We start from the raw sequence: 19,810 nt of genomic DNA on the forward strand, positions 1-19,810 counted from the left end.
AAGTACTGAAAGTAAAAAATAGGTGCTTCTTATGCAGAATGGCTCATATCTGAATCACATATTATTGGATTATTTTTAACAATTACATTACATTAATTGCATTACCATAATGTAGCCAGTAATGGTGGAATTAATTTGAACTCGAGGAGAACTGGGACACTTTTTATTTTCATTTGAACCCCTCAAAAAATTAAAAATGAATAAAATAATGTATCCTTAATGGATTCTCTTTCAATGTGTAATGGAAGGCTAAACAGTCAGGGGGGAAAGGAGTGACCTTACTCTTCTTAACTTAACTCTATGCAAAAGATGTGGAGTGTCTGCATGTTAAATTCTAGACATTGTGCCTTAGAAATATTTAAATGAAGAATGGGTCGGGGGTGAGAGGGAAGGGCTGTTGTGTCATATCAGGTATAAAGTATGTGCAATGTGTCTGCCCAACCCTGGCGGGGTTTTTTCTCTCTCTCTTTTTGAAAACTTTAATAAAAAAAGAAAATAAATAAATGAAAACAAAAAGATGTGGAGTGTCAAATATGTTTTGTGCACTTGTGACATCCATCCCATTGCAGAGTTGATCGTCCCTGTGTAGTTTTAATGGGGGAAAAGTGGAGGCAATCTTTAAAATATATTTTTACATTGAGCGTTAAAATTTAGAAAAGTAATTAGTGCCATAACCAAATTTAAAATGGCCGAATAAATCAGCTGAAAGACTCATAGTGTGTCTCAAATCGCGGACTTCTGTACTATATTTTAAGTGCATAAGTGTGTTCACACTGAGAAGTATGGAAAAATGCAGTGCACTATGAGTACCCGCATGGTGCACTCAAACCAGTCAAGAAGTTGAGTGTGGAACTATGGACACTTCTCGCCCTCAATGGTCGCCATCTTGGCTACGTAGCTGAAGGGGAGGGACCACTTGTCAAACTGGAAATGGCGGCCGAGGACTGCAACCGTGAACGTTGCTGCATTGTACAAATACATGTGTGTTTTGCACTAAGCACCACTATACTGTTGTCAGATATAAGCCAGCAGTGTGTTTATTGGGTTAATTTAGCAGTCTGTAATGATTTGGCACCGCGAACATTAACACGAATGCTAATGCTAGTTTGCTAACTAGCTAATTTGCTGTTGTCATTTCCGGTGAGTGCACAACGGCCGTGTTTGGTTTGAGACACAAACACTACGTTGTCGAAATTCTCGCACTATGCCAATGAGTACATAGTGCACATAGTATACTACATGGAAGTGTACTGACGGAAGTATGTGTTTTGAGACACCCCTGAAAGACGGAAAATGGTTTAGTCCACCCTGTACTGGAGCTGAGTGAGTGACTGCTCATGCTGCTGGAGCACCAACATATGCTTTCATGTCTTTCCCCAGGAGAGGGAATCAGGGTTACAAAAAAGAAATGAAAGAGAGAAGGTGAAGAAAGCAAACCAACTTAAAAAAAATCTCAAAGGGTGCATGAGAGAGACGTGGATCAAGGAGGAAGGGCGGTGGCCCATAGAGAATGTTAATGCATAGAGCCCAGAATTTGGTGCTACGCCCCTGGCCATTACATCATTGTTGATTTATAAACACTGCAGCATTTTTATTTATGAAAAATTGTACACAGGGCCACAAACTATTTCAGACAACAGACATGATGGAAGCCTTCATACTGAGGGTTTTTCCTCCCTGCTGTCATGTTCCCACTGCAGCCATCATGTGCCAGAGTGAGTGATTGGTTAATTGGCAGCACCTGGCTGAGTGCCGCTCCTCACTGCTGCAGACACACACACACACACACTGCCTCTGCTGTTTTTAACACTGTGCACCGGCTACATCTCAGAAACAAATATTTACTTTTAACATGCTGGAAGCTAAACACCCAGCTGTGCTTTTATTTGTTACATTATTGATGGTGAGCTGTCAGAGCACCGGACACGCTGCTGAACAAGGTAGGACATGAACCATAATTGGGCTGAATGTGAGGAAGTCTGAAGGCTGGTGTGTTGTCTGTCCGAAATCAACAATCTTAAGTGTTTGTTTTTCGCTTTGAAGTTCTTCCAGATGTGAAAGGTGGCGAAAATGCTGAAGCGGTCAAGTTGGAAACATTTACATTTACCTTGAACTCGACCAATATGACTCAGTTCGCCTACGGAATAGCTGCAAATGTGGTTGTTATGCTGATGTATGGAAGCAATCTAGTTCCTGTCAAAAGGATAGAGACAGGAGATGGTAAGCATACAGTGCTTTCTTCACTAACATTTAACATTATTAAATATTTTCATTCAAAGGAGCTGATCATTTTAAGACTTTCATAGTGTTTTGTAGGCCTCTATGTGAATTTGCCTGTGTTGTGTTTACAGGTATGTTTTTTCAGTGGGTATATTGTGCAGCCATATTCCTTGTATCTGTGGTTGGAGACTTGTTGCTACAGTCGCCCAAATTCTACCCGTTTGCGATGATTGGAGGTGTCATCTGGACTACAGGTACTGTCTCCTGCAAGCAACACTTTAAACCTTAAGTGTGGATGGACTGGGCAGTAGATGGACTTAAAGGGGAGCTACATCCATTTTCAAAATTCATACTATTTATTCCTATGGTCTAAGACAGTCCAACAATATTAGTTGCATGAACAACTCTTTTCCAAATTCAAAAACTAGACTAACTAGTGTCCATAGACAATGAATTGGGAAAGATGTTATAAATGACACTGAGAGCAGTCTGAGTATATGGGAACATTTTCTGTTTCAGAACAGAGAACACTACAATAGGATAAAGCTCATTTGGGTATAAAACAGAAACAAACAATCTGTGGGTCCACAAATCAGGCTCCCATTTATTGTCTATGGAGCAGCTCCACATTTTATACTTGATGACATCACAAGTTTAAGACTCACTTCCCTGGTTTCTGGCTTTGAGAGAGAGCATAGCTCCTGTTCACAAATATTGACTGAACTTTCCTAGGTCATGGAAATAACATCTTGGAAATCGTAATTTAGGTGGTGTTTCCCTCTTAAAGCGGCTCAAAGAGACTTCAGGTGTTTTCACATAAAGGCCTTTTTAAACATACTGAACTCAGTCCTCTTAAAGTGGACCAACAGAAAAGGGATTTGATACATTCGAAAGAGGACACAGTTGTCTTTCTGGTCAACTTCAGCTCTGATATGGCCTCAGTCCTCTTTCTGTTCACACTATAGCCTATATATAATATTGACATAGTTTTGTTTTTACTTCGACTGCAGTGCGAGTGTTTCTGTGTGCTGTAGACTGTTGCCGTTTGATGTATACTTTATTCCACATCTGAAAACGTGCAGTATCTACCGTGGACCAAACTATTCCTCATCCTGCGTTCATGCAAGCAAAGAGCAAAGCGAACCTGGAGTGCTTTGTGTTCACAGGGCACAGCTTAGGTGAACCGCACCACGGACTTGAGGCAAAGCTCTGAGTTCAGTTTGCTTCAGAGGGGTCTGAGTTCTCTTGGAGTGTTTACATATGCACAAAAAAATTCTGAGTCACCGCTCTGAGTCTGTTTAGAGGGCCGAAAAGAACCAAGTGTGAAAACAAACAACAACAAATTGATGGTGTTCATATGGGTCCTGTGAGAGAAGGCAAACTCTTGAGTACACTGACAGTGTGACACAATTTCATACTACGTTCCTCCTGCCAGTTTTTTAGGTGCACCTAGCTAAAACAACAGTCCAGAAAGGTGTTTATGTTGTTAGCCTTCAATCTCACATGATGATAAAGCCTCTGTGGGCGAGGGCCAATGTTTCAGGCTGATCAGGTGTAGCCTGCAGATAGCTGAGCCAAGACTTCTTCTGTGTGCCGGTTATTTTGGGTAACCTCGGCAAACAGTTACTGCATATGAATGCAGAAAAGCTAATATAAAGCTAACATGTCGTCAGAGAGTAGCCAGTGGTTTTCTCAATTGCTTTTCCTCCAATGCATTCCACCTCTTACTCGCCATATAAATATAAACACTGCTCGGACTAGGATAGACTTTATTTGTCTCGGTGGGAAATTTGTCTTGGACTTAACAGTGTCTGCATTGTGAACAGTATGAGGTGAGGGCCTTAATAGATAGGGGACAAAAGAGTTTTTGAACCGGTTGTGCTTGCTTAGGGGGATTCTGTACCGTCTGTCCGAGGGGAGAAGCTTATATTCAGGGTGGAGAACATGGGTTGGATCTGACATGATTTTCTGTGCTTGTTTAATTATAGTTTGTTGAAAAATATCTTGAAGACTGGCTGTTTTTACTAGTCGGTGAATTTGGGCCTTGGCCTGGACTGTCAAATTTCCAAACCATGCCGAAATCCCATAGTGCAGTAGACTTTCCACCACAGCATGATAGAAAAGGAGTTGCACTTCCTGGGTCACACCAAAGGCTCTCAGCCTTCTCAGGAAGTGCAGCCTTTGTTGTACTTTGGTACAGATTACCTCCACATGGTCCTCCATCCCGGATTGTTATCGACGTGGATGCCCAGGTATCTGTAGGAGTCCACCTGCGCTATGCTCTGATCGTGGATGATCACTGGTGAATGATCAGCAAGAGCCAGAGAGCACAGGTGAGCTAACACACCCTTGAGGTGCTCCAGTACTAATGGTTGTGAGTTCAGACAGAGTATTGTTCACTCTGACTTGCTGGGTGCGGTCAGTGAGGAATGAATGGCACCACCTGATGATGACTGGGTCGACACTGAGCTGATTTAGTGTATTGAGTAGTGTGTGTGGCTGCAAGGTATTGAATGCAGAGCTGAAATCAACAAACAATAGTATAGCATAGGTCTTTGGTTTCTCTAGGTGTGTAGTGACCATAGCTATTGATTGCATCATCAGTGCCTCTTTGTTGCTTGTATGCAATGTATGGGTCTAGCTGTGTGGATACCTCGGCTTTCAACCTGCTCGCAATCATTTCATCACAATTGAGGTTAATGCAACTAGTCTGAAATCGTTACATTCTTTAGGACCGGGTTTTTTGGGCGAAGGCGTGATAACTGCTTTCTTCCAGATTGCTGGTGCAGTACTGGTGTCCACAGACCTCTGAAAGATGGGACACCAGGCAGGTGTTAATTCCTCTGCACATGCTTTCAGCACAAATGCAGAGATGCCATCTGGTCCAGTGGCCTTACTAGCATTAACATTTTTAAAAACCTCTTTCACCTCTTTGGGGTCAGTTAAGAGCCCATCTACCCTATCAGTGGGATTGTTATCCAAAATACTGCCTCATTCTGCTGAGAAGTTTTGTGTGTCAAACCTTTTATAAAAGCGGTTCAGTTCATTTGCTGTGTCCCATAATTTCAGAGTGTTCATATTTTGTAAATTGTCCTCAGTTGTCATCCTGTGTTGCTGCTTTGCCTCCTTCAGTCTCTGATTTAGCTCTGATTGTGCAGCTCTTAATATCAGTTGGTCATTGTTCTGAAATGCTGATTTCTTTCTGTTAATACACTCTTTGATCTCTTGTCTTTTTTTGGGTCACAGAGTCGATGCAGAAATGAATATAGTCAGTAGTCATCTGTCTCTCCTCAGAGAATGTGCCCCACTCTGTACATAAGAAATGCTGTCATCTGACCAAACATTGACAGATTTAACCAGAGGCTCGCTGCTCTTAAGAGCTGTTCTATATGTAGGTATCAGATGTATGACCACAAATGAAAATTAGAACACTTCAGATATGACAATCTTGTCTGCAAAGATTTGCAGAATCTGTTTGTAGAGATTAATTTTGCCTTTAGCAGATTTAGCATTCAGAATCAGAATCATAAATACCTTTAATGGTCCCTGAGTGGAAATTATGATTCGTTACAGTCGATGTAAAGAACAGAATTACAAGAAGCCAGAATAAGAGTATGAAATAGACGGATGTAAAGATAAAGCAATAAAATAGAAATGAAAATGTGCATTAAAAATGAAATGAAATGTGAATTATGCTGCAGTGTTTAACACTAGTACTTAAAATATTAAACATATTTAAAAATTAAATATATATCATGACTGTGCTGAGGCTGTAAGTGTGGAATTTTAACAAGAACAGAATGAGAGTTAACATAGAAATATGTGCATTGCATGTTGAATAAATATATACATTTATGGGGTGTTGGTGAGAATAAAGTGGTATACTGAAAAAACACTGTATAAGCGTCAGGGTTATCTTGTGCAGGCATAGAGAATTGTTGAAATAGTGCCACACATTATAAAATTTAAAATGAATTTATTGACACTGAGGATATACTTTGAATGCCAATAAGGTGCCAGAGAGCATATAAAAAGCACCACAAAAGAGCATTTTATGAATCTTAAAAATAAAAAAAAATTTAAAGTAAAAGGCTAGGGACGGACCCCCTGTCAGAGGTCCAGGCTAAGCTCTGAATGCCCTCAATCCTAGACACATCCTCGCATACACCTGGCCTGTGTGGGCTGCTGCGACTGGATTTGCATCTGGGCAAAGATGAGAGAGGAAGAGGTTGAAGGTTGAAAGCAGGTGATTAATTTATACCGATAGCAATAATTCATGTTTATTAAATGGCTCCTGGCCTCAGGTCAGTTTGCAAAAGTGTTCCAGAAGCAAAGCAAGATGAGCATCTCTGCTGTGTGAATCACCAGCTTCAAGTGGGCAAAACCCATCTGTGTATAAAACATGCATGCTGCTAACACCTTTCTCTCGTGTCATGTACAGGGAATATAACAGTCATTCCGATTGTTAGAGCGATTGGCATGGGGCTGGGGAGTTTACTTTGGGGCTCTTCAACGTTGTTGATGGGCTGGGCCAGTTCAAGGTGAGTCAGATAAATTAGTTTTCTGTCTTACGGTATATTTTATAGATGAAATCAACTGTAATTGAGTTGGTCGGCCTTGTAATGGAGATGTCACCCCAAGGTTTAATCTCACAATATAATCAAATGAACCGCAGTATCCGAGTACTGACTGTCTCTCACAGGTTTGGCTGGTTTGGGATCGACGCTCAGGATGTTTCCAGGCCAATACTGAATTATTGTGGAGCTGGGTTGTGTCTGCTCAGGTAAGCTGTAAACTTGGAAGTAAAGTCTCCACATTGTTGCCAGTGCAATAGTTACGCAGCTGGGAGAGGAACGAGAAAAATAAACAGTGGTAGTGTCTCATTTCGATGTGACTTTTGTGTTTGTGTAGCGGCCTGATCTTTTTCTTTGTGAAGACGGACGTGGAACTGCATCCTGAATCTGAATCGATTCCATTACTTCTCGACAGGGTGAGTACATCGATCGGATGTGGTTTAGGATATAAAGGTACCGCGTTTCTCTCAAGGACGATCAATTTCAAAGCCACTTGGTTCCTCAGAGTGATTTGTGATGACTTTGTCTTGTGTGTGTGTTGTGTGATGGTGTCATTGTTTTGAGAGACAACGTGACTTCATTAGGATGCTGTTCCTTTCTGCAGAGAACAAACTCGAGCAGCTATAGAACGGAATTCTCAGAGTTCTGGATAGATGCTATCGGACCAAAGACCAGGCGGCTGATGTGAGCTCCACTCATTAACACTCATCGAGCTGTGTGCACAAATATGTTGCTTGCAAGCTAAAACACAGACAAAGGAATGTTTCTGAAACATTGATTTTGATTAAATTGTCAATGGAAACTTTTCTCAAGGTTAGAGCAAGTATAAATTCACATACTTAACATGAAGCTATAGGCTCTCACCAGAGGTCATAGTTAATCAAGCAGCAAACCAGGCTGATTTCAGACCTGATTCCCCCTCCTAATAATCTTCAGCAAAGCCTCCGTTATTGATGATTATAAAACTCATCTAGCAGGATCTTCCTGAGATGTGAGCTATGTTCAGAGTGTTTTCTTTTTACATCCCACAATCTGCTCAAGAGTCCATCCTGACTACACCAACGTCACCTCTCTCAGTGACAGCTTAAAGGCTCCGAACTGTAGTTGGGAACACACTGGCTTATTAACATTAAATTGGTAACTAACTTTTAGCAGTCCAGGCCGTCTGCCATCTTCATGACACCCCGAGAGAGAGCTGCTTCTCTCCACACGCTACGAAGTACACATCACACACACTCACAGGTTACTCACTAGGGGGTAAGGAAAAAGAGTGAGCCGGTAGCAACGATTTCAAATATTAAACATGTTCAGCATTTACGACCCGATACCCTGTAATGAAGGGGGAACCTCAAAGCGGATCATCGTTGGTACCGCAGGTCTCAGGAGACATGTTTATCTGCAGCCAAATTCAGTATGGAGCATACACTCCTACAAAACTCGCCCATCAGTACAGGACAAACCCACCAGCATGACAGTTATTTTAAACCAACACAACATTTTGGTAAATAAATGAGAAATGTAGCAATAATCCACTTTATACAACATGTTTAACTTCTAATGTGATGTAAGCTTTATTTTAATCCAAACTTTAACCAGCTCTCCCTTAACCTAACACTTCATAGCTAGCTAAATGTTAACGTGGCATTTTCTAAAGGGCCTCTGCTTCCGGTGTTGGGCAATAGTGTCACTACAAATGGATGTTACTGACTTAACTACATTTCTCAGTAGCGTGGTGGTAACGTCACTACTTTGCGAGTCAAATAGCTTTTCAGTAGCAAAGTTAATTAATTGACATTGATATATTTTTGAATTACTGACAGAGTCAGATATCCTACTGAAAGGGAAATGCATCAAGTAGGAAGAGGAGAGAGAAAGAAGAGAGCAGTAGGTCAACTGATGATGTCATGTTATTGGAGGACAATGTCACCAATGCGTCAAAGAAATAGAGTTTGAATGTAAGTCTGTTGTTTTATAATCAGTACAACCAGTGGTCGAATTGTTAAGATATTATAGATATTATAGATATTTTCTCTCAGCCAGTTATATTCTCTCCTCACCTGTGAGAACCCTGCATGATCATCCTTGCTGGCCTCTGGTCCACTGTCTCCTCCCTGACCCTGCTCTTTATATTGTGGCAATAAAGATTAAAAACATATGTGCAAAGCAATAGTGAGCACAAGTTCTTCGCAGAAATTAAGGAGGAGTGGGTTTATTCCTAGCATGAAACTAGTTAGCAAGTGATTTAACATAGGTAACAATAACATTAGTGTTCTTGTTAACTAGCTTAACTTGATATATTGGCATCTATTAGTTAGTCATCATTTAGCTAACATTATCTACATGCAACAGCATTACTCAACTTACACGGTTTGTTTGGAAGAAACTGTGCAAGGTTTTTTGCTTCCTGCTGGCTGGTTTGCTGAACATAGTTAACACAGAGGCACTGTCCAGCAGCACATGCCTGTGCGATTGATTCAGATCACAACATGAAAGCCTGTGTATGCGGCCTGGTGCAGTCTACTCATGGTGCGTTTAAAGACGGCTCGGAAAAACACGTTACCACATGTTAAAAACGAATTGAACGGTGGTAACATCTGTAAAAAGTGCAGGGGACGGAGGGCACAGATACGGGAAGTGCGGGGGACATGTCCCCTGTGCCCCCCCCAAATTACGTCCATGCCTGCACACGCAGATTCTAGATTAATGAGGGGGATGCTTTTTGGTCAATTTTCTAACAAAGGAGATGGCATCCCCCCTCATCCCCCCTCATCCCCTCTCAATTTGACCACTGAGTACAACTGAACATTTTTTGCCTGCCTATTTGTTTGGCTGATAGTTTTTCTTATCACTGAGATAACGCTGATTTGACAAAATAGGCTGGGGATAGCTTCAATGTAGTGAAGCTTTATTTTGGTATAGAGTAACTGGTAGCTCAGCTCACACTTCCAAGTAGCTCCCCCAACACTGTCTGCTTCTGGACCAGGGGTCAAAGGGAGCTGCTCATGGACTGACATATATGTAGGTATGGTGGGCGAGTCGTGTAGTTGGTTGGCGAGTCACGTAGCTGCTCCAGCTGGAGCTACACCTACATGGATCTCAGAGGGTTTTAATGCAATATCATATGGGATTCAACTCAGAATTTTATTGCTACTCACCAGCTGGTGCTGTAAGATGTACAGTCCATGTTCAGGCCATCTCCATGACTTCATCCCTCATCTCTTTATGAATTTTGTAAAAAGTAGTGCATCGACCACCATGTTTGTTTACTCTAAAGTCATGTTTGATCGCAGAAGATTTGCAGGATCTATAGTTGAACATTCATGAAATGAAGCAGTCACACGGCAAAAATAATTTAATACATGCAAAAAAAGGCTACAAACATATTGATGTGCAAGCGAGTATAGGCCTACATGTCCCAGTGCTACATACACATTGATGTTTAAAAATCAATTTTGTATGCAATGGTTTTAAAATTTCATTTTACAAATTCCCCAGTGTGTCAGAAGAGGTTTAAAGTCCATCCATCATGCAGTTTCTGAGTGTCGTTATCTTTGCAGTGGCTGCCTGCTTGCTGTTCTGTCGGGTCTGCTGTACGGGACATCATTTGCACCCGTCTTCTACATAAAGAGCCATTCATCATGCCTTGACAGCATGTTCCATGGAGCCAGTGTCTATGGTATGCCTTCACTTCGACCATTAAGCTACAATTGATATATCTTGTAGAAGAAGGAAAAGTCAGGTTTAATATCAGGTTATCTCTAAAGTCGGTGTCAGTGGAGCAGCTCAAGGATTAATAAAAGTCTTTCCTTTTGTATCACTTCAGCTCTTCAACTTTGGTAACACTGACTGACCTCTTTAGAGCAAAGAAATGCAGTTGCATATAGCAAATTTAACAAATGATTCTCGTTGTAACTTCTTCAGACCTCGACTATGTTCACGCACAGTGCTCTGGTATCTTTGTTACAAGCACAGTGTACTTTGCCATCTACTGCGCTGCCATGAACAACAGGCCCAGAGTCTACTCCAGAGTCATCCTGCCAGGTAACACACACTTGTCCTTGAAGTCATTCATTCCTTCCTGGGTCAAACACCTGACGGCAACATTGTCCTTCAAATCTTTATTCACTAAACTCAAATACTAACACAGCGCTACCCAGTGTACACACATGGAAAATACAATTAATGTCTGGTAAGTGAAATGACATACAGCACAGTCTACTGCATTCAATACTGATGACGCCGTCAGTTACGTGTTTATTCAACTCTATTTTTTGGGCCATTTCACCCTAAAGGCCCCTACATAGTCAGTCATAATAGTGGTTTTCAACCTAAGCAGTCGGGATCCCTGAAGAATCCCCTAAATCAGTCTGATAGGTCAAGATCACTGAAAAAATACTCCTCTAACCTGTCCTGAAAGTCTTATTTTTCTTATGACAAGTGAAACTAGAATGAGTGCCCCATAGTTGTATACCTCCACCACCCATTTGACTTTGCATGTTTTGTCTATACTCATACACCCATCAGCCAAAACATTAAAATCACTGATGGGTGAAGTGATTGATTGAACATTGATCATCTTGTTACAGTGTAATATTCTGCTGGGAAACCTTGGATCCTGGCATTCATGTGGATGCTACTTGAAGTGCTCCGCCCACCTGAGTACCGTTGCAGACAAAGTAAACCCCCTCATGGCAACAGCACTGGTCGATGGCAGTGGCCCCCCAGCACAACAATGCTCCAAGCCACACCACAAAAACTGCTCAGGAATGACTTCAGGAATGGAACAAAGAACTCAAGGCATTAACTTGGCCTTCAAATACTCCAGATCCCAATCTGATCGAACATCTGAGGAATGTGCCGTTACCCCAGAGGTACCCCCGATCCATGGTAGGTCCTCCTTGGACCGGACTTGGCTCTGACCTGTCAAGGCATGGACACAGGACCTCTGTAGGGCGTCCTTTGGTGCCTGGCATCAGGGCGTTACATTAGATCTCTTGAGTCCTGTGGGTTGTGAGGTGGGGTAACAGTACATCTTACAAATGTTTGATCAGATCAGGATCCAAGGAATTTGGAGGCCAGGTCGATGCCTTGAGCTCTTTGTCTCATTCCTTGGACCATTCCTGAGCTGTTTTTGTGGTATGGCATGGCATATTGTCGTGTTGGGGGCGCCATTGTGGATGGAGCGTGTCAGGTGGTATCCACGTGAATGTCAGAGCCCAAGGTTTCCCAATAGAACATTGCATTGTAACAAGATGATCAATATTGTTCACTGCACCTGTCAGTGGTTTTAATGATTTGGCTGATCGGTGTATGTAGCCGTGACGGATGACAACACTTCAAATTTGGATGTTGCTGCCAGGAAGAGATAAATTCTAAAACCTGGATGCTTCACACACATCTTCAACCCAGCAGCACAGAATATGTATACAGTGAGCACAGTTCCAAGATTAGTGTCACCAATTCAGTATCTGACCTGATGTCTCCCCTTCTGGGTTATGTTTTTAAACTCAAGAACGAATTCTTGAGTTAGGCCCAAAACATGTTTTGTGAGGTCGTTGAGTACAAGTGGACATTTGTGCCAAATTTGAAGAAACTCCGTCAAGGCATTCATGAGAATGAGACAAACATGAGGTCACAGTGACGATGTTTTGAGTCCAGGTTATCCTGATAATATATAATATAATATAATAAAATATATAGAATACTGTAATTGCAAAGTGTTGTAGCACCACACAGTACAGCAGTTTATTTTATTTTATTAACAATACAATCAACATATGCACATTCTCACACAGCTGCTGTACCTTGTGATTAGGGATTGCAGGCCATAAGCCACAAAGGTTTGGAGGTTTGGACCCTATGACACAGGGGTGCTGTTAATACAGGTTAATGCAAGTGAGCTTCATTTATTCATACAGCCCATTATCACAAATTTGCCTCAAGGGGCTTTAAACACATCCTCATAAACCATGAGCTGCTGCCACAAAACTGGCACCTGGCCTTTCACACACAGACTCTAAAGCCCACGAGTCCTGGCTACGGTGTGGCACCATTTTCCACCAGCTAATTTATTTTTCCGAGCCACTAAACTGTCATGCACCAGGGGCCACCAGAATGTCTATTAATAGCTTCAGCTTGACTCCGACCAGGACAGGAAAAAGAGAATGACATGCAGCAGTTTCCTTTGCCAAGCTGCATGTGCAAACACATCCACTCAGGGGATGGTTGGATGCGTTGATTCAGGGAAATGTACTGGGGGCAAATACGTCACTTCAGCCCAAAAGCTGCCACGCAGTGTGGGCTTTGAGTTCAGATCCGTCCTTTGGTTTACAGCTTATTGTGGGACCTTAATTTCATAGCATGACGGGAAGCTTGATCACCCTGTCCACACATTTCCTCACTGAAATCTTCAATTTGTCATCCAGTTACCAACTCCTGCAGCTGTTTAATGTGTACATGTAAACTTTTAAATGCCTTTAGTTTTCTTCTTAAATATATGTAACTCTACTGTTATGCCCAGTCTAGGGGTGTCTAAGAAACAAATGACCATAAGCTTACCTCCCTGACTGAATAAATAGGAGAAAAGGTGTGAGGAACAAAACTGGCAGTCCACCCCTACTATTCAACAGTCTTTGACACAATAATGATTCACACAATAATACAGCAATGTGTGGCCTGTTGGGAGAGGAGGAAGCTGAGGAATGCCTGCTAGCTCGCCGGCAACCGCCATCTTGGCCCTTTAAAAGCCGAACGCCCTCGGCTGCAGCCAATCAGGAACCAGGACCTAACTGATCCGCCAATCACCGCCGGGCTGTGGCACACACCTATTTACATACACAAAACAGAACACACAGAGAGAACACATGCAGGAAAAACACAAACTTACATAAATTACGACAACAGTCGTAACACTACTGTAAACCTTTTATCTGCTGTGTATTTGAGACACTCTCTCGTCTCCTTTTGCTCATCAGGCCTTTTTTCTGGAATGATGTGGGCGCTGGGCACATACAGCTGGTTCCTGGCCAATAACTACCTGAGTGCAGTCATCACCTTTCCCATTGTCACCGCAGTAAGTACAGCTGAGTGGGTCGGGTAATGGAAATACTGTCCACTTGCCATCATTTGGACTAAGGAGTGTTTCACCACTGACAGAGAAAATTGCGATTTTTGTTCAGTAGATGTACAAACACTACAAAGCCTTTTTGAGATTTCAATTATGTTTAATGTCAGCTGATATGTCAGCATTCCTGTATACTCTGATGAAATTCATGAGGGAAACTCAGATGTCCAGCTACAAACCTAAGCATGACAGGAAAACCTATGGAGTGTACATAGTTTTTTGTTTTAAATCCCAGAAGAGAGTGACTGCGCAGTGAATGCCACAGCAATCTGCACACTATGTTCTGACATTTTGGTTGCCTAACTGTCGTAGCAAAAATGTCAAAAGGACAAAAAGAAGCATTAGTATTCATTCTCTGGGGACTGCAGAAGTCGAGCCATAGTTTTCAATACAAGTTTCATGGAGAAAGGTGTTGGTCAAGGGGAAAATTTGACTCCAATGAAAAGTGGCAGGGGTCATCAATAGTTTTTCTCTGAGATCAATTTAAGTCAGTTCAGCAAGACTGAGATTTGGATAAATGAACCTGCTGTTCTTGGGCCTCGATGCGTCAAAACCAGCACCATCCTGCATCTCATGATGTTTTTTTTATGTTTTGAAATACCCTGTCAACAGAAAACTTGTAGTTTACTTCAGTCAAGTACTGCTAGTCATTAAGTGTAATGACTAATAGGTCCGTGTTAGAGCTTTAGATGTGTGTATTGCTCTTGTGAGGGATTAGAATAACAAGCCAAATACAGTCCCATGTTAACACCAGCCCAATTAAATTTATTGGACAAGCTGAAGGAAAAAGATTGATCCAAAATGCTTGTTAGTCGATACCCGACAGTGTGTTAATTATGTGAATGCACTTTGGCATGTATGTGTATATACAGCATAACTGAAATAAACTCACATTCACACAGTGTCTCATTTTTGGCTCATGGAGCCTGTGCTTACTGGCAAATGTAAGAAATAAAAATGTGATTTTTAAAAATGTTTGGTTTCTTCTCTGTAGGGATACGGTCTGGTTGCAGGGCTGTGGGGATCCTTGGTGTTCAAAGAGATCAAGGTAAGGATAACAACACTGTGATCAATAATCTACATTGTCTACTCCTTTGGTTGTAAATTAGCTCTAATACATGCCGGACTCACTTAGTAAGTGTACAGCCACACAGTTAACTAAAGAGAACATGACCTCATCCTCAGTAACCTCAGTAATTGTTTCCTGGTGAATATGCTGTCCAGCTAAATCTGAAATGGAGATGCTTGATGATGAAACATATGGTGGCCAACTCGGGCAAACGTGGTACAATAGCCTAAAACTTTTCAATGAAGAGAAATGTGCTGCAGCTTCAAAAACGATGCCTATTCTAAATCACATGGAAATCCAAAACAAATGGAAACCAACCCGGTCTCATTCTGAAGTTGTTGAATACCAACAAAAAAAGCCGTCCTTTCACTTCAGCATGATACACGGCCAGGTGTCGTCAGTGTGTAACGACGCCCGACAGCATCAGGAAGGAACACAGCCAGACAACAACATAAGATAAGGAAGCAAGGAGTCCGAGAAGGGCGGGTCAAACAGTCACCAATTTTCACCTGGGAGGCCAGTGTTTGCTTCCTGTTTCAATCTAAAGCCAAACCCTGTTATTTTCTTCTAAACGTAACCGCATGCTTTTGTTGTTGAAGGAAAAAAACGTCAATTCGCATTGTTGTACCAAAGTAGTACATTTATTTTGAAAGAGACTGTATGCAAACTGTACATTTCCTGTCAAAACAAAAGTGTAATTTGAAAAGACACAGTGCATGTAACAGGCTGAATTGACTCAGTGTCCTAGAACATCAAAAACAGACGCACCCAGGCTACTTCGCTCGTCATATGTTGACGTGGAAAGTCCACGACCAGGCGGCGATATGTGACGAATGAGTGAGAATGTGTTGTGGAAATGTGCTGCAAATGAAAAATTGGGCTGCAGAAAGCCAAAACAAATATATAAACAACAAACATGCTGCAAATACAGAAATAAAGCAATGTCAAAAAAACCACAAACCCCAACAACAAAGGCAACAGAACAACACTACACATTCAGTCAATACAACAGAAGTTCTCCAGGCCTCTCAGGGGAGCGCTAAGTGGAACAGCTTCATTTTTCGACCAGACAAGAGTGTGTTGTTTTTTTGAGATGGAAAGAAGAGTCAAGAAGACATGAAAAGGTACGTATTATTTCTTATATTTGGCTTTAACTTTTACAGTCTTATTAAAAGAATTTACGTAGCTAGTGTTAGCATGATGCTACTTAGCGCTGCCCTGCAGGCCTGTCGAACTTCTGTCGTGTTGACTGCATGTGCAACATTTCTCTGTTGCATATCTTTAGGGGTTTGACTGTTTCGGACTGTATCCGCAGCATTTGCTGTTATGTTCTGCATTTTTTAATTTACAGCATGTTTCCGTGTTGTTTTGCATTTTTGTATGTGTTTTTAAACTGGCATTGTGTCTGAAGCTGCAGCACATTCGTCCAAATGGAAAGGTTTTGGCGTTGCAGCACGTTTGCCCTTGTCGGCTGCCTTGAATTCTTTATTCAGGATCCCGATTAGTCATAACCGCAGTAACGACTTCTCCTCCTGGGGTCCACGCAAAATGCAGAAGCAAGACAAAATATTAAATTATGACATCGTAGACAATTTACAACGTAGACAAATTTAAATAAAACCCAAACAAAAGACAGCAGTAGTTATCTCACATTTACTGTTATCTCATCAGTAGATCATAAAAGCAAACCAGTAGAGCCGATAACTAAGCTCATGAATTCAGTTTCCACTTAAAAAAAGAACACAGTAGAAACCAAACATTTTGAGTCTAGCTGATGTTAAACACCTGTTTCTCCCTCAGGGGGTGGGCAACTGCTTAATCTTCTTCTTGGCCTCCTGTGTGGTGGTGACCGGCTCCTTGCTCACCGCCATCTCAAAGCTCTAAACGTGCAGAAGACTGCTGAGTGAAAACATCTAGTGATTATGATTATATACCAGCATTTACCCAGAAAATAACGTCCGTGGTTTTATGAAACTCTGTGAACCCCCATTAAAATAAACCACAACGCATGATGGTTGAGCTGAATGTAAAGCTTTCTTTGTTGGATTTGGAAAGTGTTATTTTGAACCAGCAGGGTTGTACTCTGAGCTAACATTTGGTGGCAGTGTCCTACAGGAATGACCCTCATGCTTTCTGGTTGGTTCAAAGAGGGAATTTGCTGTTGAAGTATTTGTTGTTTAAAATGTGTTTCTGTCAAATAAGTGTTGTCACCTTTTGTGTTTTGTTCAGTTGCTACTCACAAAATGCCCACACAACGTTCACACATCGCTCACAAGCTAACGGTTGTTTTAAAGAGACTGTAAGATAATGCACATTTCTATTTATTACTGACATGGTGATGTTTTTTTTTTTCTTTTTTGGACAGCATGACAATATGAGTCACTTCACACATCCTGCTATTAAACATGTATAATGTACTGACTCATGACCTCGTGCTCCTTGAAACATTATATATTGACTTGCTTCATATAGAAATCTGGCATAGCTCACAGCTCAGCTTTCCCACAGCTCATGCCTTCTCTCCATGGAGCTCAGCTTGTGTGCAGTGTTGTGACATTAAAGCAGCGTGCTCTTGATTGATTGATTTGGATGCTGTTCATGGGAGAACTGATGAAACCACAGAGTTGACAGAAGCATCCTCCCTGAATAAATATGTGGGGTTAATTAAATCAAGAAGCAGGCAGAGATGGGTGTGTTACTGAGGTTATATGTGACACAAGTGGGACTAGGTGTAGAAAAAAACTGACATGATGCTGTCATGATGTTCAGTTAGCATTGCAAACCTGCGCTTTGGACTCAGTCTTGAGGAACGCAGACCTGAATTATTAAAAGGAAGCACTGCTTATGTCGCCTATAACCTAGGTTCATTTTAAATTTATTACATCCATCAATCCATCCGTCGATTTTCAACGGCTTATCTGGGTCCGGGTCACGGGAGCAGCAGGCTAAGCGAAGCACTCCCGCAATTCCTCTCCTCAGCAACGCTTTCCAGCTCCTCCTGGGCTATCCCAAGGCATTCCCACGCAAGACGAAATACATAATCCCTCCAGCGTGTTCTGGGTCTGCCCCGGGGCCTTCCACCAGCTGACCGTACTTGGAACACCTCTAACAGGAGGCGCCCAGGAGGCATCCTGATCAGATGCCCGAATCACCTCAACTGACCCCTTTCGACACGAAGGAGCAGCGGGGAGCTCACTCCGGATGGCTGAGCTCCATACCCTATCTCTGAGGTTGAGCTCTGCCACCCTCCAGGGAAACTCATTTTGGCCGCTTGTATTCAGCTGCTTTGCCTTCTGGCTCAGCTCCCTCTTCACCAGGACAGTCCAGCTCAGCACTCACATCACTGCAGACCAATCGCCAAATGTCATGCTCCAGCCTACCCTCGCTTGTGAATAATTTACTACAGTTGAGGCCATACAAAGGTCGGTTTTATGTCATTGAAAAGCCACTCAGAATTTGAATATTTCAGACTTTAATGTGTAAGTCTCAGAGAAGACAGCAAGACAAAGCAATGTACTCAGCTTAAATAAATATTGTTTGTTCTGGATACTGTCCAATGGCTGAGACCAGTGAAGAGTTAAAGGAATACTTTTACCATGTTTGTATCATAACAGTGTGTATAGTGTAACTGAACTGTGGTAAACGTCCCTCCATCCTATCAGCGCCCACATCTCCCTGCTCATCTCCAAGCTCAAATTGATGGATGAGATGTTTCTCAAAATCAGGTCAAATTGTAATACTAGGCAATGCTTATCAAATATAAACCAAGATTCTGTTACTGTGTTGACTATTTCTCATCTAAAATGTCTTCAGAAACATATTCAGTGACCTGTTTGGCTGTAATATGAGCGTTTGTGAACAGGAAGTGGCCGCCATACTGTGTCCTGTGTTGTAATAAGTGGAGGTTATTATGGGTCCGTCCCAAGTCTCTTAAATTACTGCTAGTTATCTTACCTAGCTGACTTTGCTAGCTGTTTAGCCCCTCCCACCTAGGAAAAAATGCGAGGAGCTAGCGCTAGGAGCGATGAGCGAGCATTGTCAGTTTAAGAGACATGAGACGTCCTTTCCACTGAAGCGTCACGTGAAGCGACGTCCATTCCTGATGACGGCGGCACCGCTGGATCTGCTCCGTAAAGCAGCCAGCGTCTGGCGTTACTATGGGTACATCCCAAGTCTCATTATATTCGCTGACCAAAACAGTAGCCCCCACCCCCCGCCGTCATGACTCTGGTCACACACTTTTGCATGTATTACCATTGTTATTGAGTCATTTGTCGAAGTTTGTGCAATTACAGAACGGTCTGTAGCCCTGCTATTCCACTGTCACTGTGATGAACATTATCATTCAATTAACTCACCATCATTCAACATAGTCAGCGATTCATTGCGAAGAATGCATGTAACGGGTACTTACTCTTGTACTGTTTCTCCACCATCTCGTTCAAATGAGCCACATGTAGGGGGCAGGTATTTATATGTCATGGCGTTCAGCTGAAAAACTAGCTGCCAAAGGCCTGTGTGAATCAGTGTCTCTTCAGCGCAGACTTGAAAGTGTCCAGAGATGGAGCATGGCAAATCTCCGTAGGGAGACAGTTCCAGAGGGTGGGGGCTGCCACACTGAAGGCTCTATCCCCAAAGGTCCGCCTATTGGTGCGGGGGATGGAGAGGAGGCCTGAGTCAGAGGGTATGCAGGTGGAGAAGGTCCGATAGGTACAGTGGAGCGAGGTTGTGGAGCCATTTGTAGGCAAGCAGGAGTTTGTAGGTTATGCGGAACTTAACCGGAAGCAAGTGCAGGTGAATGAGGTTAAATGAAAGATCTTTAAG

General features: G+C 42.3%; 1 protein-coding gene across 1 annotated transcript; it reads left to right on the forward strand.

The window, feature by feature from the left end:
• Positions 1-1,824: 1,824 nt before the first annotated feature.
• tmem144b (transmembrane protein 144b) lies at positions 1,825-17,370 on the forward strand. Its single transcript, XM_050042480.1, has 12 exons — positions 1,825-1,940; positions 2,044-2,220; positions 2,352-2,474; positions 6,662-6,761; positions 6,923-7,003; positions 7,132-7,210; positions 7,399-7,478; positions 10,352-10,470; positions 10,716-10,835; positions 13,769-13,866; positions 14,912-14,965; positions 16,787-17,370. The coding sequence occupies exons 1-12, from the start codon at positions 1,853-1,855 to the stop codon at positions 16,868-16,870; spliced, it is 1,203 nt and encodes a 400-aa protein (XP_049898437.1). The 5' UTR covers positions 1,825-1,852; the 3' UTR covers positions 16,871-17,370.
• Positions 17,371-19,810: the final 2,440 nt, after the last annotated feature.

The sequence above is a fragment of the Epinephelus moara genome, chromosome 4 (genome assembly GCF_006386435.1).
Source record: "Epinephelus moara isolate mb chromosome 4, YSFRI_EMoa_1.0, whole genome shotgun sequence".
Taxonomy (NCBI): domain Eukaryota; kingdom Metazoa; phylum Chordata; class Actinopteri; order Perciformes; family Serranidae; genus Epinephelus; species Epinephelus moara.